Source organism: Octodon degus, unplaced genomic scaffold (assembly GCF_000260255.1).
Source record: "Octodon degus isolate 3935 unplaced genomic scaffold, OctDeg1.0 scaffold00050, whole genome shotgun sequence".
NCBI classification, from domain to species: Eukaryota; Metazoa; Chordata; class Mammalia; order Rodentia; family Octodontidae; genus Octodon; species Octodon degus.
The window spans coordinates 11,054,360-11,074,472 of NW_004524626.1; the positions used below are offsets into that span (position 1 = coordinate 11,054,360).

At 56.3% G+C, this 20,113-nt stretch overlaps 3 protein-coding genes across 11 annotated transcripts; 2 read left to right on the forward strand and 1 right to left on the reverse strand.

Annotated features, from left to right (window-relative positions):
* Positions 1 to 534: 534 nt before the first annotated feature.
* Ccdc159 (coiled-coil domain containing 159) lies at positions 535 to 7,506 on the reverse strand. 5 transcript variants are annotated; one of them, XM_023717100.1, is made up of 13 exons: positions 7,398 to 7,506; positions 6,008 to 6,118; positions 5,693 to 5,910; positions 4,673 to 4,706; positions 4,406 to 4,494; positions 4,234 to 4,315; positions 3,664 to 3,859; positions 3,242 to 3,309; positions 3,081 to 3,157; positions 2,620 to 2,741; positions 2,354 to 2,436; positions 691 to 792; positions 535 to 582 (listed from the first exon to the last, which is right to left on the reverse strand). In XM_023717100.1, exons 1-13 carry the CDS (start codon positions 7,489 to 7,491, stop codon positions 578 to 580), a joined length of 1,281 nt encoding a protein of 426 aa, XP_023572868.1. In that variant the 5' UTR covers positions 7,492 to 7,506; the 3' UTR covers positions 535 to 577. The 5 variants fall into 5 exon arrangements, with proteins under 5 accessions (XP_023572868.1, XP_023572865.1, XP_023572866.1 ...); XM_023717097.1 differs by having other exon boundaries at positions 536 to 792; XM_023717098.1 differs by having other exon boundaries at positions 536 to 792; positions 6,000 to 6,118; positions 7,398 to 7,485.
* Positions 7,507 to 7,711: 205 nt separating this feature from the next.
* Positions 7,712 to 9,618, forward strand: Tmem205 (transmembrane protein 205). 4 transcript variants are annotated; one of them, XM_023716757.1, is made up of 4 exons: positions 7,712 to 7,808; positions 8,325 to 8,425; positions 8,520 to 8,683; positions 9,273 to 9,618. In XM_023716757.1, exons 2-4 carry the CDS (start codon positions 8,326 to 8,328, stop codon positions 9,576 to 9,578), a joined length of 570 nt encoding a protein of 189 aa, XP_023572525.1. In that variant the 5' UTR covers positions 7,712 to 7,808; position 8,325; the 3' UTR covers positions 9,579 to 9,618. The 4 variants fall into 4 exon arrangements, with proteins under 4 accessions (XP_023572525.1, XP_023572524.1, XP_023572523.1 ...); XM_023716756.1 differs by having other exon boundaries at positions 7,719 to 7,808; positions 8,272 to 8,425; XM_023716755.1 differs by having other exon boundaries at positions 7,720 to 7,808; positions 8,269 to 8,425.
* A 2,204-nt stretch (positions 9,619 to 11,822) lies between these two features.
* Positions 11,823 to 16,640, forward strand: Rab3d (RAB3D, member RAS oncogene family). Of its 2 annotated transcripts, none has more exons than XM_004632828.2 (5): positions 11,823 to 11,979; positions 13,620 to 13,884; positions 14,354 to 14,472; positions 14,563 to 14,687; positions 15,633 to 16,640. In XM_004632828.2, exons 2-5 carry the CDS (start codon positions 13,657 to 13,659, stop codon positions 15,818 to 15,820), a joined length of 660 nt encoding a protein of 219 aa, XP_004632885.1. In that variant the 5' UTR covers positions 11,823 to 11,979; positions 13,620 to 13,656; the 3' UTR covers positions 15,821 to 16,640. The 2 variants fall into 2 exon arrangements, with proteins under 2 accessions (XP_004632885.1, XP_023572870.1); XM_023717102.1 differs by having other exon boundaries at positions 13,638 to 13,884.
* Positions 16,641 to 20,113: the final 3,473 nt, after the last annotated feature.

Consider the following 20,113-nt stretch of genomic DNA (forward strand, 5'->3'; position numbering starts at 1 on the left):
CCTCCGGGCCGCCAGCGCCGCGCAGACTCCGCGGCGGGGGCGGGGCCTCTGGTCGCCTTATTTGCATAAAAAGTAGGGCGGGGACTTGCAGCCTTCATTAATATGTAGGGGCGGGACCGTTTCTTGGAGGCGGGGTGAGCTAGCATAGATTGTGTGCGAACGGAGAGCAGAGGAGGGGGATGACCCTAGGGTTCGGGGAATCTTGGGGAGGGAGGTTTCTGAGCTTGACGCAGCACCACCTGCTCTCCTCCCTCTCTGGGCCGCGTTTCCCTATGGGGGTATTGTAGCAGAGGATTGGATCCCCCAGGGCACCCTCCCCTCACCAGACAGAAAACTGACCAGTGTGGAAAAGCCTGTCTGGCCGCTCCTGTCTTGACTCGACCTTGTCATTACTGAACCTGGCCTCATGGGGTCCCTTGACCCAGTCTCTGGGGTCTCCGCCCATGGCCTGACCCTTGGGGGTGCGGCGGGGGCCTCCTAGTGCAGGAAGCAGCAGGAGCAGGAGCAGGGGTGAAGAAGATCTGAGTAATTTATTTTCTCTCCGGAGGAGTCTTCAGGATGAGCAGTCCCCGACTGCTCAAGCTGTGGAGAGAGAAGGTGGCTCAGGGCCTGGGGGCCCCGGGGGCCCCAAGCTAGCAAGTGAGGCCCGCCAGGAGCGAAGGGGAAGCGAGGGGCGGGGAGGATCCCCACCGGAAGGGAAGGATCTGCTCTTGCTGAAAGGTGGTGGCTCCCAGTGGGGTTCTGAGTCCCAGGAAGGGAGCCCCGGGCTCAGGCATCGGTGTCCCCTGTTGCCTGTGGGAGAGACAGGTGTGATTCTGGACGTTCACGCAGGAACTCTGAATGGGACCCCCTTAGTAAGCTCCGAACGTAGCCCAGGGTCACTTGAGATTATCCAGCTATAACCTCCTCTAGGGCTTTTCCTGAAAAAGCTAAAGACACTGTATCACAGTGGCCCATGCACACCCCCGTTCATAGCATAATTCATACTGGCTAGATCTTGGAAGTGGCCTATGTGCGCTCAACAGATGAGCGGACAGAGTGTGGTATTCCCGCACCGAGGAGTACCACTCTGCCACGAAGAAGGATACCTTTAAGGCATTCCTAGGAAGAGAGATGGGCCTTGTGACCATATAATGTGAGGTGAAGTGAAGCAGATACGCAAGAGTAACGATTGCATGCTCTCTCTTCTACAGGAAACCCAAAATATAACGAACACAAGAAAGGACAGGTATCAGGAAGCAAGAGCTCTTTCTCAAAGGGGAAGAACACTAAGAGGTGGAGGGAGGGGAGAACGGGATTAGAAAAGAACTCAGATGTGTTACACGCATATGCCAGTGCCACACAGGAGTGCAATCGCTGTGCATTGCAGACACATGCTAATAAAAATAAAACTGAAGAAAAGAGCACAGTGAACTTGACCCCTACATATCCCTAGATGACCTAAGGTGACCCCAAATGATGACCCTGATGTACCTCCGTTGACTTTTTTCTTTCTTTTTCTTTTTGAGACAGGGTTTCACCAGCCTGTAGGTTCAGGCTAGCCTTGAACTCAATCACTGTGTTGCCCAGGCTGGCCTTGAACTCACAGTGATTTTCCTGCCTCAGCCTCCCAATTGTTGGAATTAAAGGCCTGCACCACCATACCTAGCTACATCCATTCTAAAAAGATCCAGGGCCGGCGAGATAGCCCAGTGGAACTAAGCACCTGCTTTGGCAAGTGTAGGGATCAGGGTTCGAACCTCTGGTCCCACATGTTGCACAGGCCCCGCCCCAGGGCATGCTATGCTGAGCTGGACACTGAGTCTGGGCATGGTGGCGCACACCTGTAATCCCAGCGCTGGGAGGCTGAAAACAGGAGGATCACTATGAGTCTGACCTGCGTAGTGAGAGCCTGTACCAAATACATGAAATGAAATAAATAAATAAATAAATAAATCCAAAGGCCCCCGGATACGACTTTCAAAGACCTCTGGGTGAAACCTATAATACTTTTTTTTTCTTTTCCTACAGTACTTTTTTTTTTTAAATTAGTGTTTCTTTTTGTTATTTTATTTTTATTTATTTATGTATGTGTATGTGTGTGTGTGTGTGTGTGTGTGTGTGGCCAGCTCAACCCACCAGGGGGCGGGGCTGGCTGGCATGTGGTGCTGGGGGATTGAACTGAGGTCCCCGTGCTTTGCTAAGCTTGTTCTAAGTAGGTGCTTTAGACCACTGAGCCATCTCACCAGCCCCCCTACAGTACTTCTTATTGCAACCCCAGAACATTACTTAATATGACCAGAAAGTTGGAACCCCCCCAACAGAGCCTCTGGCCCCAAGCCCCCACAAGTGACTCTGACATTCAGTCTCTCACCCCTGAGGCTAGGCGCCCTGCGTTTGGTTTCTGAGGACATGGCGAGGCCATCAATGGAATTCTGCAGCCCATGGACTGCAGACCTGCAGGGAGAGGGAGAGATGGGGCCACCCAGGGGACCCTGACTGCCCAGGGTAGGGACAGCAGCAGGGCTGAGGCCAGGGGGCCATGGTGGGATAAATTCTGGGAGGAGATGGAAAGGGTGGGAAAGGAGCAGATGAGATGGGCGTCTGAGGTCAGAGGTCAGACTGAGGGCTGGGCATCACCATATGTCACTCAGCTCTTTCTGGAGGTCATCCTTCCAGCCACTGCTCCCTGACAGTGCCTCCTCAGCCTCAGGACAGGAAGATGGCTCATATCCCTGCTGCTGCTTCATCTTTGTCAGGACCTAGGTTCCCAGGAGGAAGAAAAATCCGCCACATTAATGAGGAGGGTAAATGGTGACCATTGCATGCTATCGCTTATTGTACACCAGGCCACATTCAAGCGCTAAGTTGAGCAAGCTGCCCAATCAAGCAGGGAGCGAGTGTAACTGCTATACCCATTACACAGAGGAACACACTGAAGCCCAGAGAGGCACGCTGATCCACCCATGGTCACACAGCCATAAATGGCAGAGATGGAGTTGAACCTGGTCTCCAGTCTGATGGTGGAGGCTGGCTGAGCCGCTCACCCACTACCTTCCACAGGGTCCCCCTTATCCGATCACCCCAAATTTGCCGCTCACCTTGCGGCACTTCACCTGTGTCCTCTGCACCTTCTGGATGTTGGAGAGGTTCTCTGCGATCTCGTTCTCCTGCGCCTCTGTGGGAGGATGGGGCTCAGGGGGACAGGGGCGACAGAAAAACCCCCCGCCCCCGCGGGCGGGTCGTGGGCCCAGGCACTCACGGAGCTTCTGGTAGACGAAGGCCACCTCCTCCCGCACTAACTCCAGCTCCTCCCACAGGAACTTCTTGCTGAGGGGACAGGCTGGTGAGACCACCCCTGCCATGCTCGAACCTCCTCCGCCTCCCATGTCCCCATCTGTGCAACCGCCCATCGCCGGCTCTGTCCCCACCCCTCCCCCAGCCTCCAGCGCCCCTCCCGCCCCTCCCCCAGCCGGGCACCCCCCAGCCTCCTGCTCCCCTGGCCTTCTTCCCGTCCCACCCCCAGCCTCCGTTCTTCCCCGCCGTCTGTCCCAGCCTCCTGTCCCTCCCCCCACCTCCCACCCCTTCCTGTTGCCCCATGCCTTCCCTGCCCCCCCCACCCGACAGTGCCCCTTGCCGGGGTCTCTGAGCGCCCAACCCCCCTTGGCCTCAGGCCGCGCCCACCTGTCCCGGATCTCCTGGGCCAGCAGCTGCAGGCAGCGGGTGGTGCGCGACCGCTGCAGCTCCTCGCTCTCGCGCAGGGTCCTCTGCAGTCCCCGAAGGCCTTGGGCCAGCGCCCCATACAGCTCCTGCCGACCTCGCTCTGTGCCCCATTTGCACCCGTCCTTCTCCCCCTGGCGGCCCATGGGGTTCAACACCTCTGCAGAGAAGAGGGGTACCCTGAGGGAATCCTGGGCAACTTTTCGTGATTTTTCTTGAGACAGACTCCCCTATGTAGTAGCCCAGGCTGGCCTCAAACTCTCGCTGATCCTCCTGCCTCAGCCTCCTGAGTGCTGGGATGACAGGCGTGCATCCCCAGCTTGCCTTAGCTTGCCTACCTAAGGAGGCTTTGAACTCAGCTTGCCCTAACCTTGGCCTGACCTTGACCTAGAACTCAGATTCCCCCAGCATTTGCCTGGCCTGGCACAGATGAGCTCTGCAGTATCAGCTCCCTGTCTGCCCTTGACCGGAAACCCAGGCCTGCTCCACAGGGCGCCTTCCAGCCGGACCTTGCCTTCCATGGCCAATGCTCACCTTCCAGCTGCTGGATCTTGATCTGCTGCAGGCAGCTCTCCTTCTCCAGCATGGTCACCGAGTGGTTCAGGAACTCGAAGGCCTGGGTGGGAGAGGTCAGGCCTGGGTTGGGGAGGAAGGAGGGAGCGGGCAGAGCCGGCCACAGGCCTGGGGACAGAGTACCGTGCTTCACCTTGGTCTGGGCTTGGAGCTGGCTCTTGAGTGACTCCAGCTCACACTGCAGAAGCTTCTGGGAGTCGGGAATCATCGTGGCAGACTTGGCTGAGGACAGAGGGCCAGGTGACCCAGGGCAGGGTCAGCAGAGCACAGAGGTGGCCCAGGGGCTATGTGCCACTAAGCCAGGGCAAGGACAAGTGGGCAGTGATGGGGGTCATGGAGGCTGGGGTGGGGGTGGAGGTAGGAACAGGAGCTCTCCATGAAGCCTCGTGGCTCTCCCTACCTTTGACAGAGGGACAGCTGGTCTCCGAGCGTTTCTAGGGAGGGAGGACAAGACGGGAGGGAAAATTTGCCCCTGCGATGGCCCACCTCACCCTGGATCGGAGAGTTTGGGACAAAAGTTGAGCTTCCTGAGTTCCATGTGACTCTAGCCATGAGCAGGGTCAAAACCGCTTCCGGGTCCATTCTTGCAGCCCAAGCCTCACACAGCCTGCACATGCTCAGAAGTGCGCCACTGTACACACCCCAGGTGTGTGGGCCCATGGCTTGGTCCCATGGGAGGTGCCAGCCGTATCTCTGGCTTCAGGGACAAACAATATCGACCATGTCCACAGTGGGTGCTAATTGGCACTGGACCCAGGGTGTCCGGAACATGGAACCTTTAGCTTTGAGCACACAGCCAGGCACACTGACCCATATGACCACATGCACCTCAGACATAAGCACAGCCACTCCTGCACAAAGCTGCACCACAATCAGAGGCCATCAGGGACGAGACCCACTGAAGCTGGGTGTGCCCTTGAATTGGCCTTTAACTCAATACATAGTCCAGATCAGTCTCCTATATCCTGGGACTTAATTCTTTTTTTTTTTTGCAGAACCGGGGATTGAACTGAGACCCTTGCACTTGCCAGGCAAGCACTTCATCTACTGAGCCACCTCCCCGGCTCCGACTTAATTCTTTTTAAGACTCATATTTCCTGAGTGCTGGGGGGATTCTCGTGCCTACTCTGTGATGTCTCAGCACCCAGGAGGCTGAGACAGGAGGGTCACTGCAGGCTCAGGACCAGCCTGGGCTACACAGTGAGACCCTGTCTCAAAACAAAACAAAAGACACACAACTGCGTGTTTCCTCCATTCCTTCCCTCCACAATGAAGAGCCCAAGGGGAGCTGTTCTAGGTACTGAAGACATAGTGTGACACTGGTTGACAGTCGCCCCGCCTTGCTGTCTCTTTCCTAAGCCCCTCACTGATGGACAGCAGTGGTTGTCTGGATTGAAGGGGTTTCCTAGGCAGGGGTGACCTTGGCAATGTCGCAGTCCCTCTTCAGGAGGTCGTGGTCCTGACAGGCCTCCTCCCGTAGTTCCAGGTCAGCAAAGGGGGCAGCCTCATGAGCCTGCAGCTCGGCGCCCTGCTCCAGCTTCAGGTCCCGGCTGTTCACACTGCGCTTGGAATAGGTGGCCGCCTCAGTCTCCAGCTCTGGAGTCCTGGACCAGCGAGTCTTGCAGTCCAAAGCCTTGTCTGAGGAAGACCCTAGGGGTGAGCCCAGAGCATGGCATGCATCCCAGCCCCTCCCTGCTCTCCAGCCCCAGGGTAGCCCCGCAGCGAACCCCAGTACTTGTCACATGTCCTGTTATGAGTGGAGCATGCAGTGGTGGTGGAGGGAGGGCAGGAGCGACAGGGCAGCAAGCAGTAAGGGTCCCGGGGCAGGCCGGCCAAAAGGGGATCGCTGCAAAGAGGGTGGACCAGAGCTGCTTTGAGACCAGCCCTCCCTCATGTCCTAGAAGCCCAGATTCTCCCTCCACCTTGGAGTCTCAGGTTCCCCGTAGTGGCAGGAGTTGAGGCTGGGTGAAGGATGACACCGGGCCCCCAGGGTGAGCCGGCCAATGAGAAGGACCCAGAAGAGGCCACAGAAAGAAATGAGGCCCTTGCAGAGTACTGGGAGGCTGAGGCAGGAGGATTGTAAGTTTGAACCCCGGTTGGGCAACTTAGCAAGACCCTGTCTCAGAGTAGGTCTGCCAGAAAAACTTCTAGGCGAAGGGATCCTTGCACTAGGTCACATTCACCTGGCCCTCCAAACCTTCTAGACATTTCTGTTGGTGGTGGTAGGTCCCCTGCCTGCTGTCCTTCCTCTTGGTCAGTTTACCTGGAAGACTCTTATACACCCCTTCAAAATCCTACCCAGCAAGTTCTCTGTGAAATCCTTCTTGCTCTTCTTTCTTTCTTTCTTTCTTTCTTTCTTTCTTTCTTTTTTTAATCATTTATGTATTTACTTATTTATTTGGTACAAGGTCTCACTACGCAGTTCGGACTCATAGTGATTCTCCTGTCTCAGCCTCCTCAGCGTTAGAATTACAGGTATGCACCATCACACCCGGTTTCAGTAGCTGGCCAGGCACGCCCAGGGTTCTGGGGCTGGCATGGCACACAGTACCAGGGATTGAATCCCGGTCCTTGTGCTTTGCCAGGCAGGTGCTTAGACTGCTGAGCTAGCTCCCCAGTCCTCAAGTTACTCTTCTACTGTGATTAATTAATCTATGTTAGTGTCTGGCATCAGAGCAATGGGCAGTTGAGGTTTTGTTTTGTTTTTGAAATAGGGTCTCGCGGTTCAGGCAGGTCTTGATCTTCTCATGTAGCGCAGGATGGCCTCAAACTCCCGGCTATCCCCCTGCCTCAGACTCCCCAGTGCTAGAATTACAGGTGTGCACCACATGCCTCGGCCAGTGTTTGTTCTTGAATGTCATGCAGATGACCTGAATACCATGGGGACGCTTAGAAGGTTGGAGCAGGGAAAGGAAGAAGCGTCTTGGGGAGTCAACTGAAGCCAGGTCGCCCACCCCGTATCCCGCCCCCTACCCCCACCCCACTTGGGTCTTGGTCATTGATTCTCCGGCCATCTCTCCCGGGAGAATTCTTTCTGAAGGGGCGGGGTCATCATATTAAGCCCCGCCTCCGGCGCGTGAACCTTGCAACCCCCAAGTTTCCGATCCCTTTCCACTCTCACCTACCACATATCACCTGTTCACACTCTCCTCTGAGGGACTGCGAAGCCAATCCCCAGCAGAGACGCTGAAATTTGATCTCGCTGGGACACCATCGCATTAAAGCACGCAGAGACTGACCTAAGGCGGTCACAGAGAGGGGTGTGGCCGACATTTTAGCCCCGCCCCCTTGTCGGCCGCTGAAGGCCTTAGTGCCTTGGAAGTGGCTGTTTAATTGGATATAGCCTTGATGAAGAGGCGGGATTTCGGTCAGGTTTCTCCTAGCCTATTGGTCAATACCTAAGAAGGCGGGACAAGAGGTGGCAGACGTCTATCCGATTGGTTCCGGCCTCCAAGGGGAACCAGCTGTTGGTTCTGGAAGACCAGGGCTAAAGGCCTCCCGGAGGTTCAAGGTCCACTCACCAGCGCGGGAGAGAGGTACAGCGCTCAGCCGTTCTGCCGCTTGAGATCTGGTCCGAGTGCCTCTAGTCATTGACTCTGGGCGTTCCAGACTGACTTCTGGGTTCCCAGCTGGGCTCCGGGCCCTAAGGATGAGATTCGGGGTTTCCCATGATTATAGGGAGTTGTGGGGGGTTTGTGGGTCCTTTGGTGATAAATGAGGCCTCGGGTGTTGGCACTTGATCCCTGGGGCGATATTTGGGGATCACTGATGTAAGCAGTCTCTGAAGATCACTCAGGCTGCAGACTCAAGCTGTCGGGGCGGAAATTTAGGGGTCTAAGAGGTGGCTTGGATTTTGGAGTTCCAGAGCCCCGAAATCTTGGGAGCTGACGCTGGGTGGGTTGAGGCTGGGGATGTCTCCCCCGCCCCCAGCCCTGGGCTGCTTTTCTTGGGTCTCTGCTGGATCGATCGTGACCCTGTCCCTGTCCCTGGGCGGAGCGGCCTCGCAGGGCAAAGATAGAGCTGAGATCGCCTGGCCCCTTTGCTTGACGCAGCATGGACGAGAGTGGAGACCCGGGAGGCTTGGTGAAGGTGGTCCATCTGCTGCTCCTGTCGGGTGCCTGGGGCATGCAGATGTGGGTGACCTTCGCCTCAGGTAGGGACCTTTGGCCTGGCCACCCAGGGTGGGGACAGAAATGGGAGGGGGGCCTGGACGTGTCCTAACAGTTGTGTGGTCCCCCGTGTCATAGGCTTCCTGCTTTTCCGAAACCTTCCCCGGCACACCTTCGGCCTGGTACAAAGCAAACTCTTCCCTTTCTACTTCCACATCTCCATGGGCTGTGCCTTTATCAACCTCTGCACTGCAGCTTCCCAACGCGCCTGGGTTCAGTTTACGTTCTGGGAGGCCAGCCAGGTATGTGAACTACAGTGCCACTCACTCCTGGAGACTTGTTACCAAGACCCCAGTGGGCACCAGCGGTGAAATCTTTGTGATTAAAAAAAGAAAATGGAGTGTCTCTTTTCATATGGAGACAAAGCTGGGCACTGCATATTCTTGAGCAGTACACAGCCTGTGCAACTATCCCCAGTAGCCCTGTTTATCCCTCATATCTCTTCATTGGCTGCTGGTCCCTCTCCTTCCTGTGGCCGGGCCTGCTGCCAGGCTGCAGTGACTCAGCTATGCTGGGGCTTACCCCAGCTCACTGTTTAAAAACCAGCCTGATTGGGAATTTAGAGTTCCCTGTCCTATCCACAAGACACAAAACCATCTCTGTAACTGAGATTTCCCTACTTTGCTGTTCCTCTGCCCCCTGTATGCCTCAGATGTGGGCATTGAGATCTGATAGGTGTTTCAGGAATAATCTCTAACCAGGTGTGGTAACCCATGCCTGTCATCCCAGCACTTGGGAAGCTGAGGCAGGAGGATCTCTGCAAGTTTGAGGCCAGCCTGGGCTCCATTGTGAGTTCAAGGCCAGCCTGAGTTCCCCTCTGCCACCCCGCAGTGCTGCCTCCTGCTTCTGAGCCTTGTGCTGGCTGCCGTCAACGCCCGCTGGCTGGAGCCTCGCACCACCGCTGCCATGTGGGCTCTGCAGAGTGTGGAGAAGGAGCATGGCCTGGGTGGGGAGGTGCCGGGCAGCCTGCAGGGCCCTGACCCCTACCGCCAGCTGCGGGACAAGGACCCCAAGTACAGTGCTCTCCGCCAGAACTTCTTCCGCTACCATGGCCTTTCCTCGCTATGCAACCTAGGCTGCGTCCTGACCAACGGACTCTGCCTGGCCAACCTGGCCCTGGGTCTCCGGAGCCTCTAGTGTGGGGCTGCATGCCAATAAATGCTTCCTCGGAAATGGCTGCCCGTGTCTTTCCCGCCTGAGAAGCTGGGCCAGCTGCGCACGGGCACGCAAGGGCAATACAGAGTGCTTCAGTGGGGGGCATTTCTGTGGCATCATGATTCGAAGTTAACATCTCTAATGGTGCCCGAAACTTCTCGAATCGTGTTCATTCATGCACCTTCTACATGCCGGGCCTGGTGTCCACGTGGGGAACACTGTGTACTTACTCTCTTTTCTGTCATCAATATTATTGTTGTTACCAGGAATCAAACTCATGACCTCACGCTTGCCAGGCAGGTGCTGTGCCACTGAGCTGTATCCCTGGTCCTATCTCATTGTTATTACTGGTTTTCAGAGAGAGGGTCTTGCTGTGTCGTTCAGGCTGGCTTTGAGCTCATGGTGAGCCTCCTGCCTCAGCCTCCTGAGTGCTGAGATTACAGACATACATTATGCCCAGCTCTGTTATTTCATTGTTGTGGTACTGGGGTTTAAATGCGGGGCCTAATACATGCTGGCCAGTGCTGTACGATTTAGCTATACTCCAGCCCTTACTTACTTTTTTTAATTTTTATTTTACTTTTGGGACAAGGTCTCACTGTGTAATACAGGCTGGCCTTGAACTTGTGGCCCTCCTCCCTCAGGCTTCCGAGTCCTGGGATTACAGTGGTGTGCACACTCAACTTATTTTTTAAAAAATTTGAAACAGGGTATCACTAAGTCTCTTGGCCTTGGACTCGGAGTCCTCCTGCCGCAGGCTTCCAAATAGCTGGGAGTCCAGCTGTGCACCACACCTGGTCCCGCCATGTGCTACTGCAACCACACTGGCTGTCAGCCCTAAAGCACAATCGTCTCCTTCCCCACTGTCAGTGCCTCTTTTTTGGCTGATGACCCAAAGCCCTATGTGTTACCTCTTCCAGGGTCCTGAAAGCTAACAGGGCTTTCTGCATAGTCCCTTCACCGAAGCAACCATCCATGCAAGCCACACCTTGCTACTGGATGCCACAGGGCCTTGGAGGATGCCTGTTACTGAGCACGCTGGCCCTTCCTCGCTCATGCGCTCCAGCTCAGGTTATCCACGCGGCAGCCCACAGGGGCAGCTGCTGCTACTCCCATGAGGCACTAGGACCGCAGAGAAGCTGCTCGAGGCGGCACTGCTGGGAGCCAGACACCAGCAAAGCCCGGACTGTTCTGAGTACAGACCCCCACCTGCCAGCTTCAAGAAAAAGTGGGCACTTAAGCATGGCCTGGGTGCCAAACTTTATTATTATTAATTATTATTATTATTATTATTATTATTATTATTATTTTACAGTACTGTGGATTGAACCCAGGGCCTTAACGCTGAGCTACATTCCCAGTCCCTTTAAACATTTTGTTTTGCTATGTAACCCAGGCTGGCTTTGCACTCACTGTGTAGCCCAGGATGGCGTTGATCTCCTAGTGATCCTCCTGCCTCAACTTCCCCACTTCGGGGTGTGGAAGTAGAGGTCACAGGCTTGCACCTGTACTCCCACCTCCACCCCTATATCTTACTGAGTCCCTTCAGGCAAAGAACGCCACTCCCTGAGCCTTAGTCCGCTCATCTGGGAAAGGAGCTTTTCATTTAAGATCCCCTAAGTGTACTGAGCAATGGTGTTCAGCCCCCTTTGGAGCTGGGTCTCGCGCAGTAGGGGGCGCTGTTGCTTTCAGACAGATGAAATCGAGGCCTACAGCCGCTAAGTAATATGTTCAAGATCACAGGACTAGAAAGTGATAGATCGATCTAAGATTCAAAACCGGCTCCCTTTTTAAAAATTTTGAATCGAGCCTTTTTTTTTTTTAATGAGACATAGGCTCACTGTATAGTTCAGGCCAGCCTTGTACGTGTGGCGATCCTCCTGCCTCAGCCTCCCAAAGTGCACTACAGGCATGCACTGCCACTGCCAAACTAGAATCCATGGTCTCAACTGCTGGGCACAGACAATAACAGGAACTCTCGCTGGGGCCGAAGTTCCCAAGCACCACAAAAAAAGAAACAAAGGAAAGAAGGTAACAATGAAAGAAAGAAAAGAGAAAGGAAAGGAGGGAAGGAGAGAAAGCGCTCTCTACCTATAATTAGGAAAAGCTTTTGCACCGAGAAGAGAGTTGGCGCTGGGCGTCGGGACAGCTTCCCGCCCCGCCCCCAGTTATCGACAGGCCCCGCCCCATGGAGGCCCCGCCCCGCAGCCTGGGCGGAGCCCGCGCGGGATCCGGGTGGCTGCAGAAGGCCGCGTCGATTGCGGGGCTGGGGGTCGCGGCCGAGGCAGCGGGTTCGGAACTGGATCCCCAGCGAGCAGCGCCCTTTCGCCGCGTGACCTGTCGGCGGGAGCGCACCTCGCTCCGCGCCTGCGCGTTCCAGCAGGTCCGTCCACTGGGGAGGGGGTTGCCGGAGAAGGAAATCGGGGTGCGGAAGGGTGGTCTGGGCGAACGGTGGGGTCTGTGCGGCCGCCCTTCCTCGGCCGCACCCAGCTGGGCTCCTTAGATAGCGGGAGTGGGGCGTGTCGGGCAGAGCGCCCAGCCGGGTCTCCGCGCTGGACCATATGGTGATGGGGGAGGCGTCTGAGCGCCCCTGCACCGGCTGGCGCGCAAAACAGTGAAGGGGAGAGATCGAGCCCGCGGGGAACCAGGCGCGGTCGCCTGTGTGAAGAGGGTCAGCGGAAAGACAGGAAGAGGGGACACCGGCAACCCGCAGAGGTGGCAGCGTGGGGTGGGGCGGGGACCCCAGCCTAGTTGCCCTGCCCAGAGGGCGTCATGGCTGCCCCTCCTCAAACTTGTTCTCCCGGAACACGGGTGGGGCCCATTGGCCCTTGTTAAAAAAAAAAAAGAAAGAAAGAAAAGCCTTACAAGCGGTTGAGAAATAGCTTTGCCTGGGCTTCCTTTGCGTCTGTGCAGGCCATCTGCGGCCTTCCTGTGCTGTCCAGGTAGCGATCACTGGGGAAACTGAGGCCTTCATAGGGAAGGAGGGTGAAGGTAGCCGCACAGATGCCTGGAGAAGTCCGGGAGCAGGAAGCTGTGATCCAGGTGGGGGTTAAGTGGCAAGGATGGTTGTGGCCCCTTCCTCGGTTCCAAGGGCTCGGCTGGGCCTCTTTAACTAACAAACCGAGGACCCTCACTTGGGAACAGCGTGGTGGGCTTTAAACCTGGGCAGTGTCCAACCACTCCCTGGCCCTGGGGGTTCAGAAAAGGGTTAAACCTAGCTGGGATGGGGGCAGGGCAGGCACCTGCCAAAGTCAACACCCAGGCCTGGGGTGCTCTGCGAAGCTGGCAGGGTCCCCCTGCGCCAGCTCATGCTGGGCTGTGCCAGCTGCTCACCCTGGGGTAAAGTCCACCTGGGCTCTGCAGACTTCCTTGGTGGCCGATGGAGGCACCTGTCCCCCACCGCCACCACCCAGGGCCCTAAATTTGAACCCTTTGCCAGAGCCCGGGCTTCAGAACAGGAGCCCCCAAGCTGGACAGTGGCGCATGGTTGTCATCCTAGGCCTTGCAGGGCTGAGGCAAGGGATCACTGAGTCTGAGGCCAGCCTGAGTTACATAGTGAGTTCAAGGCCAGCCTTCACTGCACAGCAAGACCCAGTGTCAAGACAAAAATAGACATCAGTTTCGCCTTTGTGTAAAGATTAAATAGGAATTGCATATATTGAGTGTTAAATATATGTCTGGCACTATTTTATGCCCATTAAGTGAATTAAAATCCTCCCATTAGAAGGCTCATGAATGCCCCCAGGGCGGGTTTTGTCCTGTCTTATTTGTATCTATGTCACTGTGGTGAACTGGGCCTGGCACAGAGCTGCGCTCAGTATGTGTTTGTTGAGTGACTAAAGAAACTCATGTGAGCAAACTCCCAACTGTTTGCTCTTTCAGGCCAGGATTATGACAAATATCCCCTTTTCCAAAACGAGGACAGCAGCCGGGGTTCCTCAGCCTCCAGCCAGCGAAGCTGGGATAGAACCTAGGCCAGGTGGATCCACTGGGGCTCTTAGCCATGCTTGATTCACCCTGCAGGGCTCCCGTCTTCCCCAGCTCCAAGGCCCCTGCCCAGATGGCATTAGCAGGAGACCCCACTGCGGGCCCTCGGGATGCTGCCGACCAGAACTTCGACTATATGTTCAAGCTGCTGCTGATCGGCAACAGCAGCGTGGGGAAGACTTCCTTCCTCTTCCGCTACGCGGATGACTCCTTCACACCCGCCTTCGTCAGCACCGTGGGCATCGACTTCAAAGTCAAGACGGTCTACCGCCATGACAAGAGGATCAAGCTGCAGATCTGGGTGGGGCAGGGCTGCTGGCCAGGGCTCAGGGTGGTGGGTGGGCTCCGAAGCTGAAGGTGTTTGTATTGTCTGTATCGCTGCTTGATCCCCGGGGGAGAGGCTTGGGAGCCACACTCCACCCCTAGCCCTGCTTCCCTGCTTGAGGAAAGAGGAGGTGGTGAGGAGGCACTGAGGGGTCCTACCCAGGTGCCCCTGTAGCCCAGGTGGCTCTTGTGTGTGACAGTCAAGGAGGAGAGAGGGGTGTGTAAGTCTAGGAGGATGCAGCCCCCCAAGACCAGGACCACCCCCTTACCCCCACCAGGGCTCTGCCTCTGCCCCCAGGCTAGAGAGCCCTTGGAGTATGGGTCTGAGCCTCCTCTGTCAGACTGGGCTGAGGACAGCGTGCCGTGTCATTGTTCTGGGCCAGGGCTCCGAGGGGTTGGATCAGCCACGGCAGAGCTTCTAGCTGCCTGACAACTGCTGTTTGCAGGACACGGCGGGCCAGGAGCGCTACCGGACCATTACCACAGCCTACTACCGCGGAGCCATGGGCTTCCTGCTCATGTATGACATCGCCAACCAGGAGTCCTTCACCGCAGTGCAGGACTGGTGAGTCTTTTTGACCCCTGACCCTTGACCCTTGACCTTCACCCCCTCCTCAACCCACTACCCCCCTGCTCATGACCTTCAACTCCACAGGGCTACACAGATCAAGACCTACTCCTGGGACAACGCCCAGGTCATCCTGGTGGGGAACAAGTGCGATCTAGAGGATGAGCGGGTTGTGCCCACCGAGGACGGTCGGAGACTCGCTGATGATCTTGGTCAGTGTGCAGTCGGGGCTGCAGGACCTCAGTCGCCCACCACCACACCTCGTTCCTACCCTCAGGTTTCAGGTCCAACAATCGTCTCAGCCCTTTGAGGATCTGTCTAGAAATACACTCCCGGGTGTGCCAACTTCTCCATTCTGGAGGAAGTTTTTGTTTTGTTTTTAAATTTGAGACAGGGTCTCTCTATGTAATTGAGGCTGGCCTCAAACTTGTGGTGATCCTCCTGCCTCAGCCTCCCAAGTTTGTATGCTTCTAATGAAATTTTCCAGGGACACAGCCACGCATGAACCCACTTACATGCTGCCTGTGGCAACTTCTGCCATTAGGGGGCTCTGTAACTAAAACAGAGACAACAGGGGCCACAGAGATGACAGAAGCCAAAGTGACTATAGGGGCCACAGAGTCTACAGGGGCCAGAGTCGTAAGTCTTCATTATCTGGCCATTCAAGAAGAAAATTTGCTAACCTTTGAGCTAAAATCTACAATCATCCTTTTTCACTTTTCCTTTTTTTTTTTTTTGGTTATATTTTATTTTTGAGATGGGCTCTTGCTCTGTCACCCAAGCATAACTGGAATGCCTGGGCTCTAGCAGTTCTCCTGCTTCAGCCTCCTGAGTAGCTGCAGCTCCAGGCTGGTGCCTTCACACCTGGCTACAGACTAGCACTACGTGGACACCTGTAGCCACTTCCTGTGACAGAGATTCTTACGGTTCTCCAGGCCAGGGCTGCCACTGCAGATCTGTATTGGCACACCCACAGCAACATCATTGTTCCTATTTTACAGATGAGCAGACTGAAGTTCAGAGAGGCTAAGGCGCTCAGCCAAGGTTGCACAGCATATACAGGGCCAGACTGGGTTTGGAATCCAAGTGCGAGGAACGCCACCACCCAGGTCCTGGCCCAGCGGCCTCACGTGTATCCCTGCTCCGTCTCCCTGCAGGGTTCGAGTTCTTTGAGGCCAGCGCCAAGGAGAACATCAACGTGAAGCAGGTGTTTGAACGCCTGGTGGATATCATCTGCGAGAAGATGAATGAGTCCTTGGAGCCCAGCGCCAGCCCTGGCAGCAACGGGAAAGGCCCAGTCCTGGGGGACCCTGCGCCACCCCAGCCCAGCAGCTGTAGCTGTTAGGGGGACCCTCGACTGTCACCTGCCTCCTCAGGGACTGTGACCCAGACATGAGCCACAAGGGCTCTTCCCAAGCTCAGGGCCCCTTCTTCTCTCCTGTCTACTACTCCCCTCCCCGGCATGGCTCACTCCTTCTCCATGTTACCACCATGCTCAACCCCAGAGGCTCAGCTCAGCATTGCAGGCAGCAACCTGGGGATGTCACTGTGTTCAGGCTTGCTGCTCTCCAAGGCTTTTTGGCAGGGTGACCATCGGCAGCACATCCCACCATGCCTGAGGAAGAAGCCTCGGCAGTGCCTTTTACGACAGAACCATTTTCAGGGGTCACTCTGCACTGGGCATTGCCTGGTGTGTAGGAGCCCGGGGAGGGTGTCATGGTGCAAGTTCTCCCTGGAGAGGTGGAGGCAGCCCGTCTGTCTCAGGTGTCCCTCCTTAGCCTCGAGCCTTCCATGTGAACTTCCTAACTGCCAAAGCTCTAAGATAATATCACTATTCAGGGCCGCACAGACCCCTGCCTCTGGCTGGCAGACTGAATACTAAAGCCCATCTTCCTGTTACAGAAGGGATAGGGAGCTGGCGTGGCGTACGCCTGTCATTCCAGCACTCAGGAAACTGAGGCAGGAGGATTTCTGAGCGTTCAAGACCAGCCTGAACTACATAGCAAGACCCTGTCTCAGAAAGAAGGGACAGAAAGTCCAGCTGGCCCTGGCCGCAGAGACTCCAAAAGTGCCTCCCTGCTTCCCTCTGGTACCCATAGTGCTCAGGGCCCTGTAACTGTTTGGGTTGGTCCTGGGTTGAATTCTGGAATTGGGACTCGGCCACACCTTAGTGTCTGTCTTTCTCTCTCTCTCTCTCTCTCTCTCTCTCTCTCTCTCTCTCTCTCTCTCTCATACAGAGTCTCCCAGTGTACATCAGACCCACAGTGATTCTCCTGTGTTCAGCCTCCCAAGAGCTGGGATTACAGGTGCATGCCACCAAGCCCAGTCTCAATCACGGTATCAAGGTCCCCCCCCCGGGGGGGGGGCAGGGCAGGCCGGGGATTGAACCCATGTTTTCCTTTCTGCCAGGCGTTAGCCTCGGAGCCTCCCACGCCCAGGTCCTCCTGCCCAGGCTCCATCTGGCTGATTGTATTTTAAGCAAGGTCTTTCCAAATCTCACATCCTGCTAGAGCAGGAACTTGAGCAACATTCCCACAGCCTGAGCTGCCCCACAACTTTCTTCTTTCCTTTCCTTCCTTCCGTGTGCGGTGCCAGCGATGGAACCCACGGCCTGGCCCAGGCGAAGCTAGTCCTCCTACCCCTGAGCTGAATCCCCAGCTCCTCTCTAATTTTGACACAAGGTCTTACCAAGTTTTCAGGCAGGCTTCAAGCTTGCAGTCGTCCCGCCTCAGCTTCCCGAGTGGCTGGAATTCCGGGCGAGCGCCCCCACGCGGGCTGCCTGTGACCTGGGGCGAAGACTTTGGCTTCTCCAGGTTGAAGCTCCTGTGTATTTCCAGCGCCCTGGCGTCCGTGGGCCCAGGGATGTGATGTGCGCACGTGGAGAAGTCCCTTCTGAGGGGCTGCACGGCTTGCTTTGTCACTTGCGCTTTGTGGACACAGCCTCAGAGGGGTGCCAGTGGGCGACAGGCTAGCATCCGTGTCAAGGGGTCCTCAAAGCTGGAACCTAGCTGCTGGGGACCCTCACCCACTTCTGGTGGACTTCTGCCCCTCAACACCAACTGGAACCCCGGAACGGGACCAGAACAGTGCGGATGGCCGGAGGAGACAGCTTGCGTCCTCAGCTCCCCGATTCTATGTCAGGGGTGTCATCAGTTCCCCAAGTTCTTGTAGCCAAAGTGGCTTCCTGCAGCCTTCATGACTCCCCCCTACTCTGGGGAGTATCAGAGAAGTAACACCTCCTTTAAGTTCACATTTATTTCTAGGCCACTCCACGTAACCGTACCAGGGGCTGACTGTAGAACTCTATACTGGAGACACTTTTGTACACCAAGAAACCAAATGACTTCTAGGTGTGGCAGTGCACGCCTGTCATCCCGGCACTGGGGAGGCTGAGGCAGGAGGATCACTGTGAGTTCAAGGCCTGCCTGGGCTACAGCCCAAGACCCTGTCTCAAAAAAAATGGAAGTCTTGGGCCGGCGAGATAGCTCACTGGCCTAATGCGCCTGCTTGGGCAAGTTTACGCAAACCGCATGGACCACGGTTCCATCCCCAGCCCCACATGCCGCGCTAGCCCCACCCCCTAGGGCAGGCTGAGCTGGCAAAAAAAACAAAAAGGAAGTCTTCAAGAGTTCAGCTTCAGGTAGCAACAGAGACCTACTTTGGGGGTTCTCTCCAAGACTGGAAATAATGTGCGAAAATGGTCACTGGGAACGGAGTGGATGTCCTCGGGGATCACAGGGCCGGGGTGGGGGGGGGAACAGCTCTTTGCTGAGTTTACAGACAGCAATTACCAGGGGGCCGTGGGAAAAGTACTTCCGAGCTGGGGCGCTGCAGAGGCCCGGAGCTGCCGTCTGCGCGTGCGCCGTAGCGCAGCTCCCAGCCGCAGAGCGCGCGTGCGCGGTGCCGTGGGAACGCCCGCCCGGGCGGCTGGCGGCGTGGCGCTCCTTCTATTCTTTTCTCTCTTTTCGCCTTCCGCCTTCCCTCTGTCTCCTCCTTCATTTCTCTCCTCCCCGCCTGTGTCTCTTTCTTCTCCCAGGACCATTTCTGCAGGGTCTTGAAGTGCCGATTCTGCTGCTTAGCGTCCCCTCCCCGCCACTCTGGGACGCGATGCCGACAGCCCCTGGCCCTCTTCTCCTCGGTGAGGTTCTCGGCATATGCGATGCTTGATGTCCGGTTGGGAAAAGGGGGCCTTTTCTCCGTGGAATAAGCGCTTCCCTGGCAAACGCAAGGGTCTGAGTTCAATCCCCGGTTCCGCAAAAAAACATAAGAAAAAATAAAGCAGTTATGCCAAAGCGCAGCTGTTCTTTTATTTCCTGCAGGGCAAGGCGACGTCTAGGAAAAGGGTGTAGGGAAGCCCGAGGCCGTCCGGAGCTGTACCTGGGCTCTGCCTCTGTCCTCTGGCCCACGCAGGAGGCTGCGGCAGGAGGGTCGAGGGTTTGGGCAGCCTGGGCAACCTAGCAAGGCTGTCTCAAAATAACCTTGAAAGGCCCGGGGTGGGGCTCAGTACCAGAGCGCTTGCCGGGCCTGTGAGATAGTGGTTTAATTCTAGGCACCACAAAGAAAAAATTTCAGCCTTGTGGGAGGCAGGAAGGGCGGCGTCACTCCAAATAATCCGGGTAAGAAGGTCTGACCCTGCCCAGCAGCCGCAGGCGCCAGTGGACCCGAGTCACAACAAGCCGCTCCCGTGCACTGTCCGCTGCGCCTGGAGTGGCCCAGTCTCCGCCCTGCTGTCCCCTCCCTCGCCTTCTCGCGCATTCCAGCACACCCTCCTGTTCCCTGCTGTGTGAGATCCGGGCCTGTGCCGCGGGCCTTTGCACCTGCGCTCCCAGCCCGGCAGCCTATTCCTGGTGTTCACACCGTTCGCACCCCTCAGCTGTCAGGTCTCTGCGCCCGTTCTCTCTTTTGTTTCTTTCTTTCTTTTGTTTTTGCTTTTTTTGAGACATGCTTACTATGCAGTCCAGGCTGACCTTAGACTCACCATGTAGCGCAGGCTGACCTCGAACTCATGGCAGTTATCCTGCCTCAGCTTCCCCAGTGCGTGCACCGTAATGCTTTGCCCATTTCTTCCTCTTCCTTGCTTCCTCCCTCCCTCCCTCCCTCCCTTCCTTCCTTCCTTCCTGTTTTCCTCTCTTTCTTCCTTCTTCTTTCTTTCTGCCAAAGATGGGACCCGTGGCTCTAGGCACGCTAAGCACATGCTCTACTACTGAGCTATGGTCCAGCCCTTTTAATTTTTTCTTTTGAGACAAGGTCTCTCACTAAGTTGCCTAGGCCATCCTTGAACTTGCAGTGCTCCTGACTCAGCCTCCTAGGTAACAGTTACTCTGATAACAGCTACTCCTGGCCAGCCTGGAATACATAGCCAGAGTGCTATGGTTTATGTCTAGTTGTCCCTTCAAAGCCTCATGGAAGTTATGTGGCAGACGCTGCCGAAGGAGCAACTAGTGGCTTGAGGGGCGGGGCCACAGGACCAGGGCGGAGCCTGAGGGGTGAAGCCTGAGGGCCTGGGTGGAGCCTGAGGGCGGGGCCAGATGACCAGGGCGGGGCCAGAGGACCAGTGCAGAGCCTGAGGGGCCGGGGCAGGGCCCGAGGGGCGGGGCCAGAGGAACAGGGCGGAATCCCAGGGGCAGGGCCAGATAGG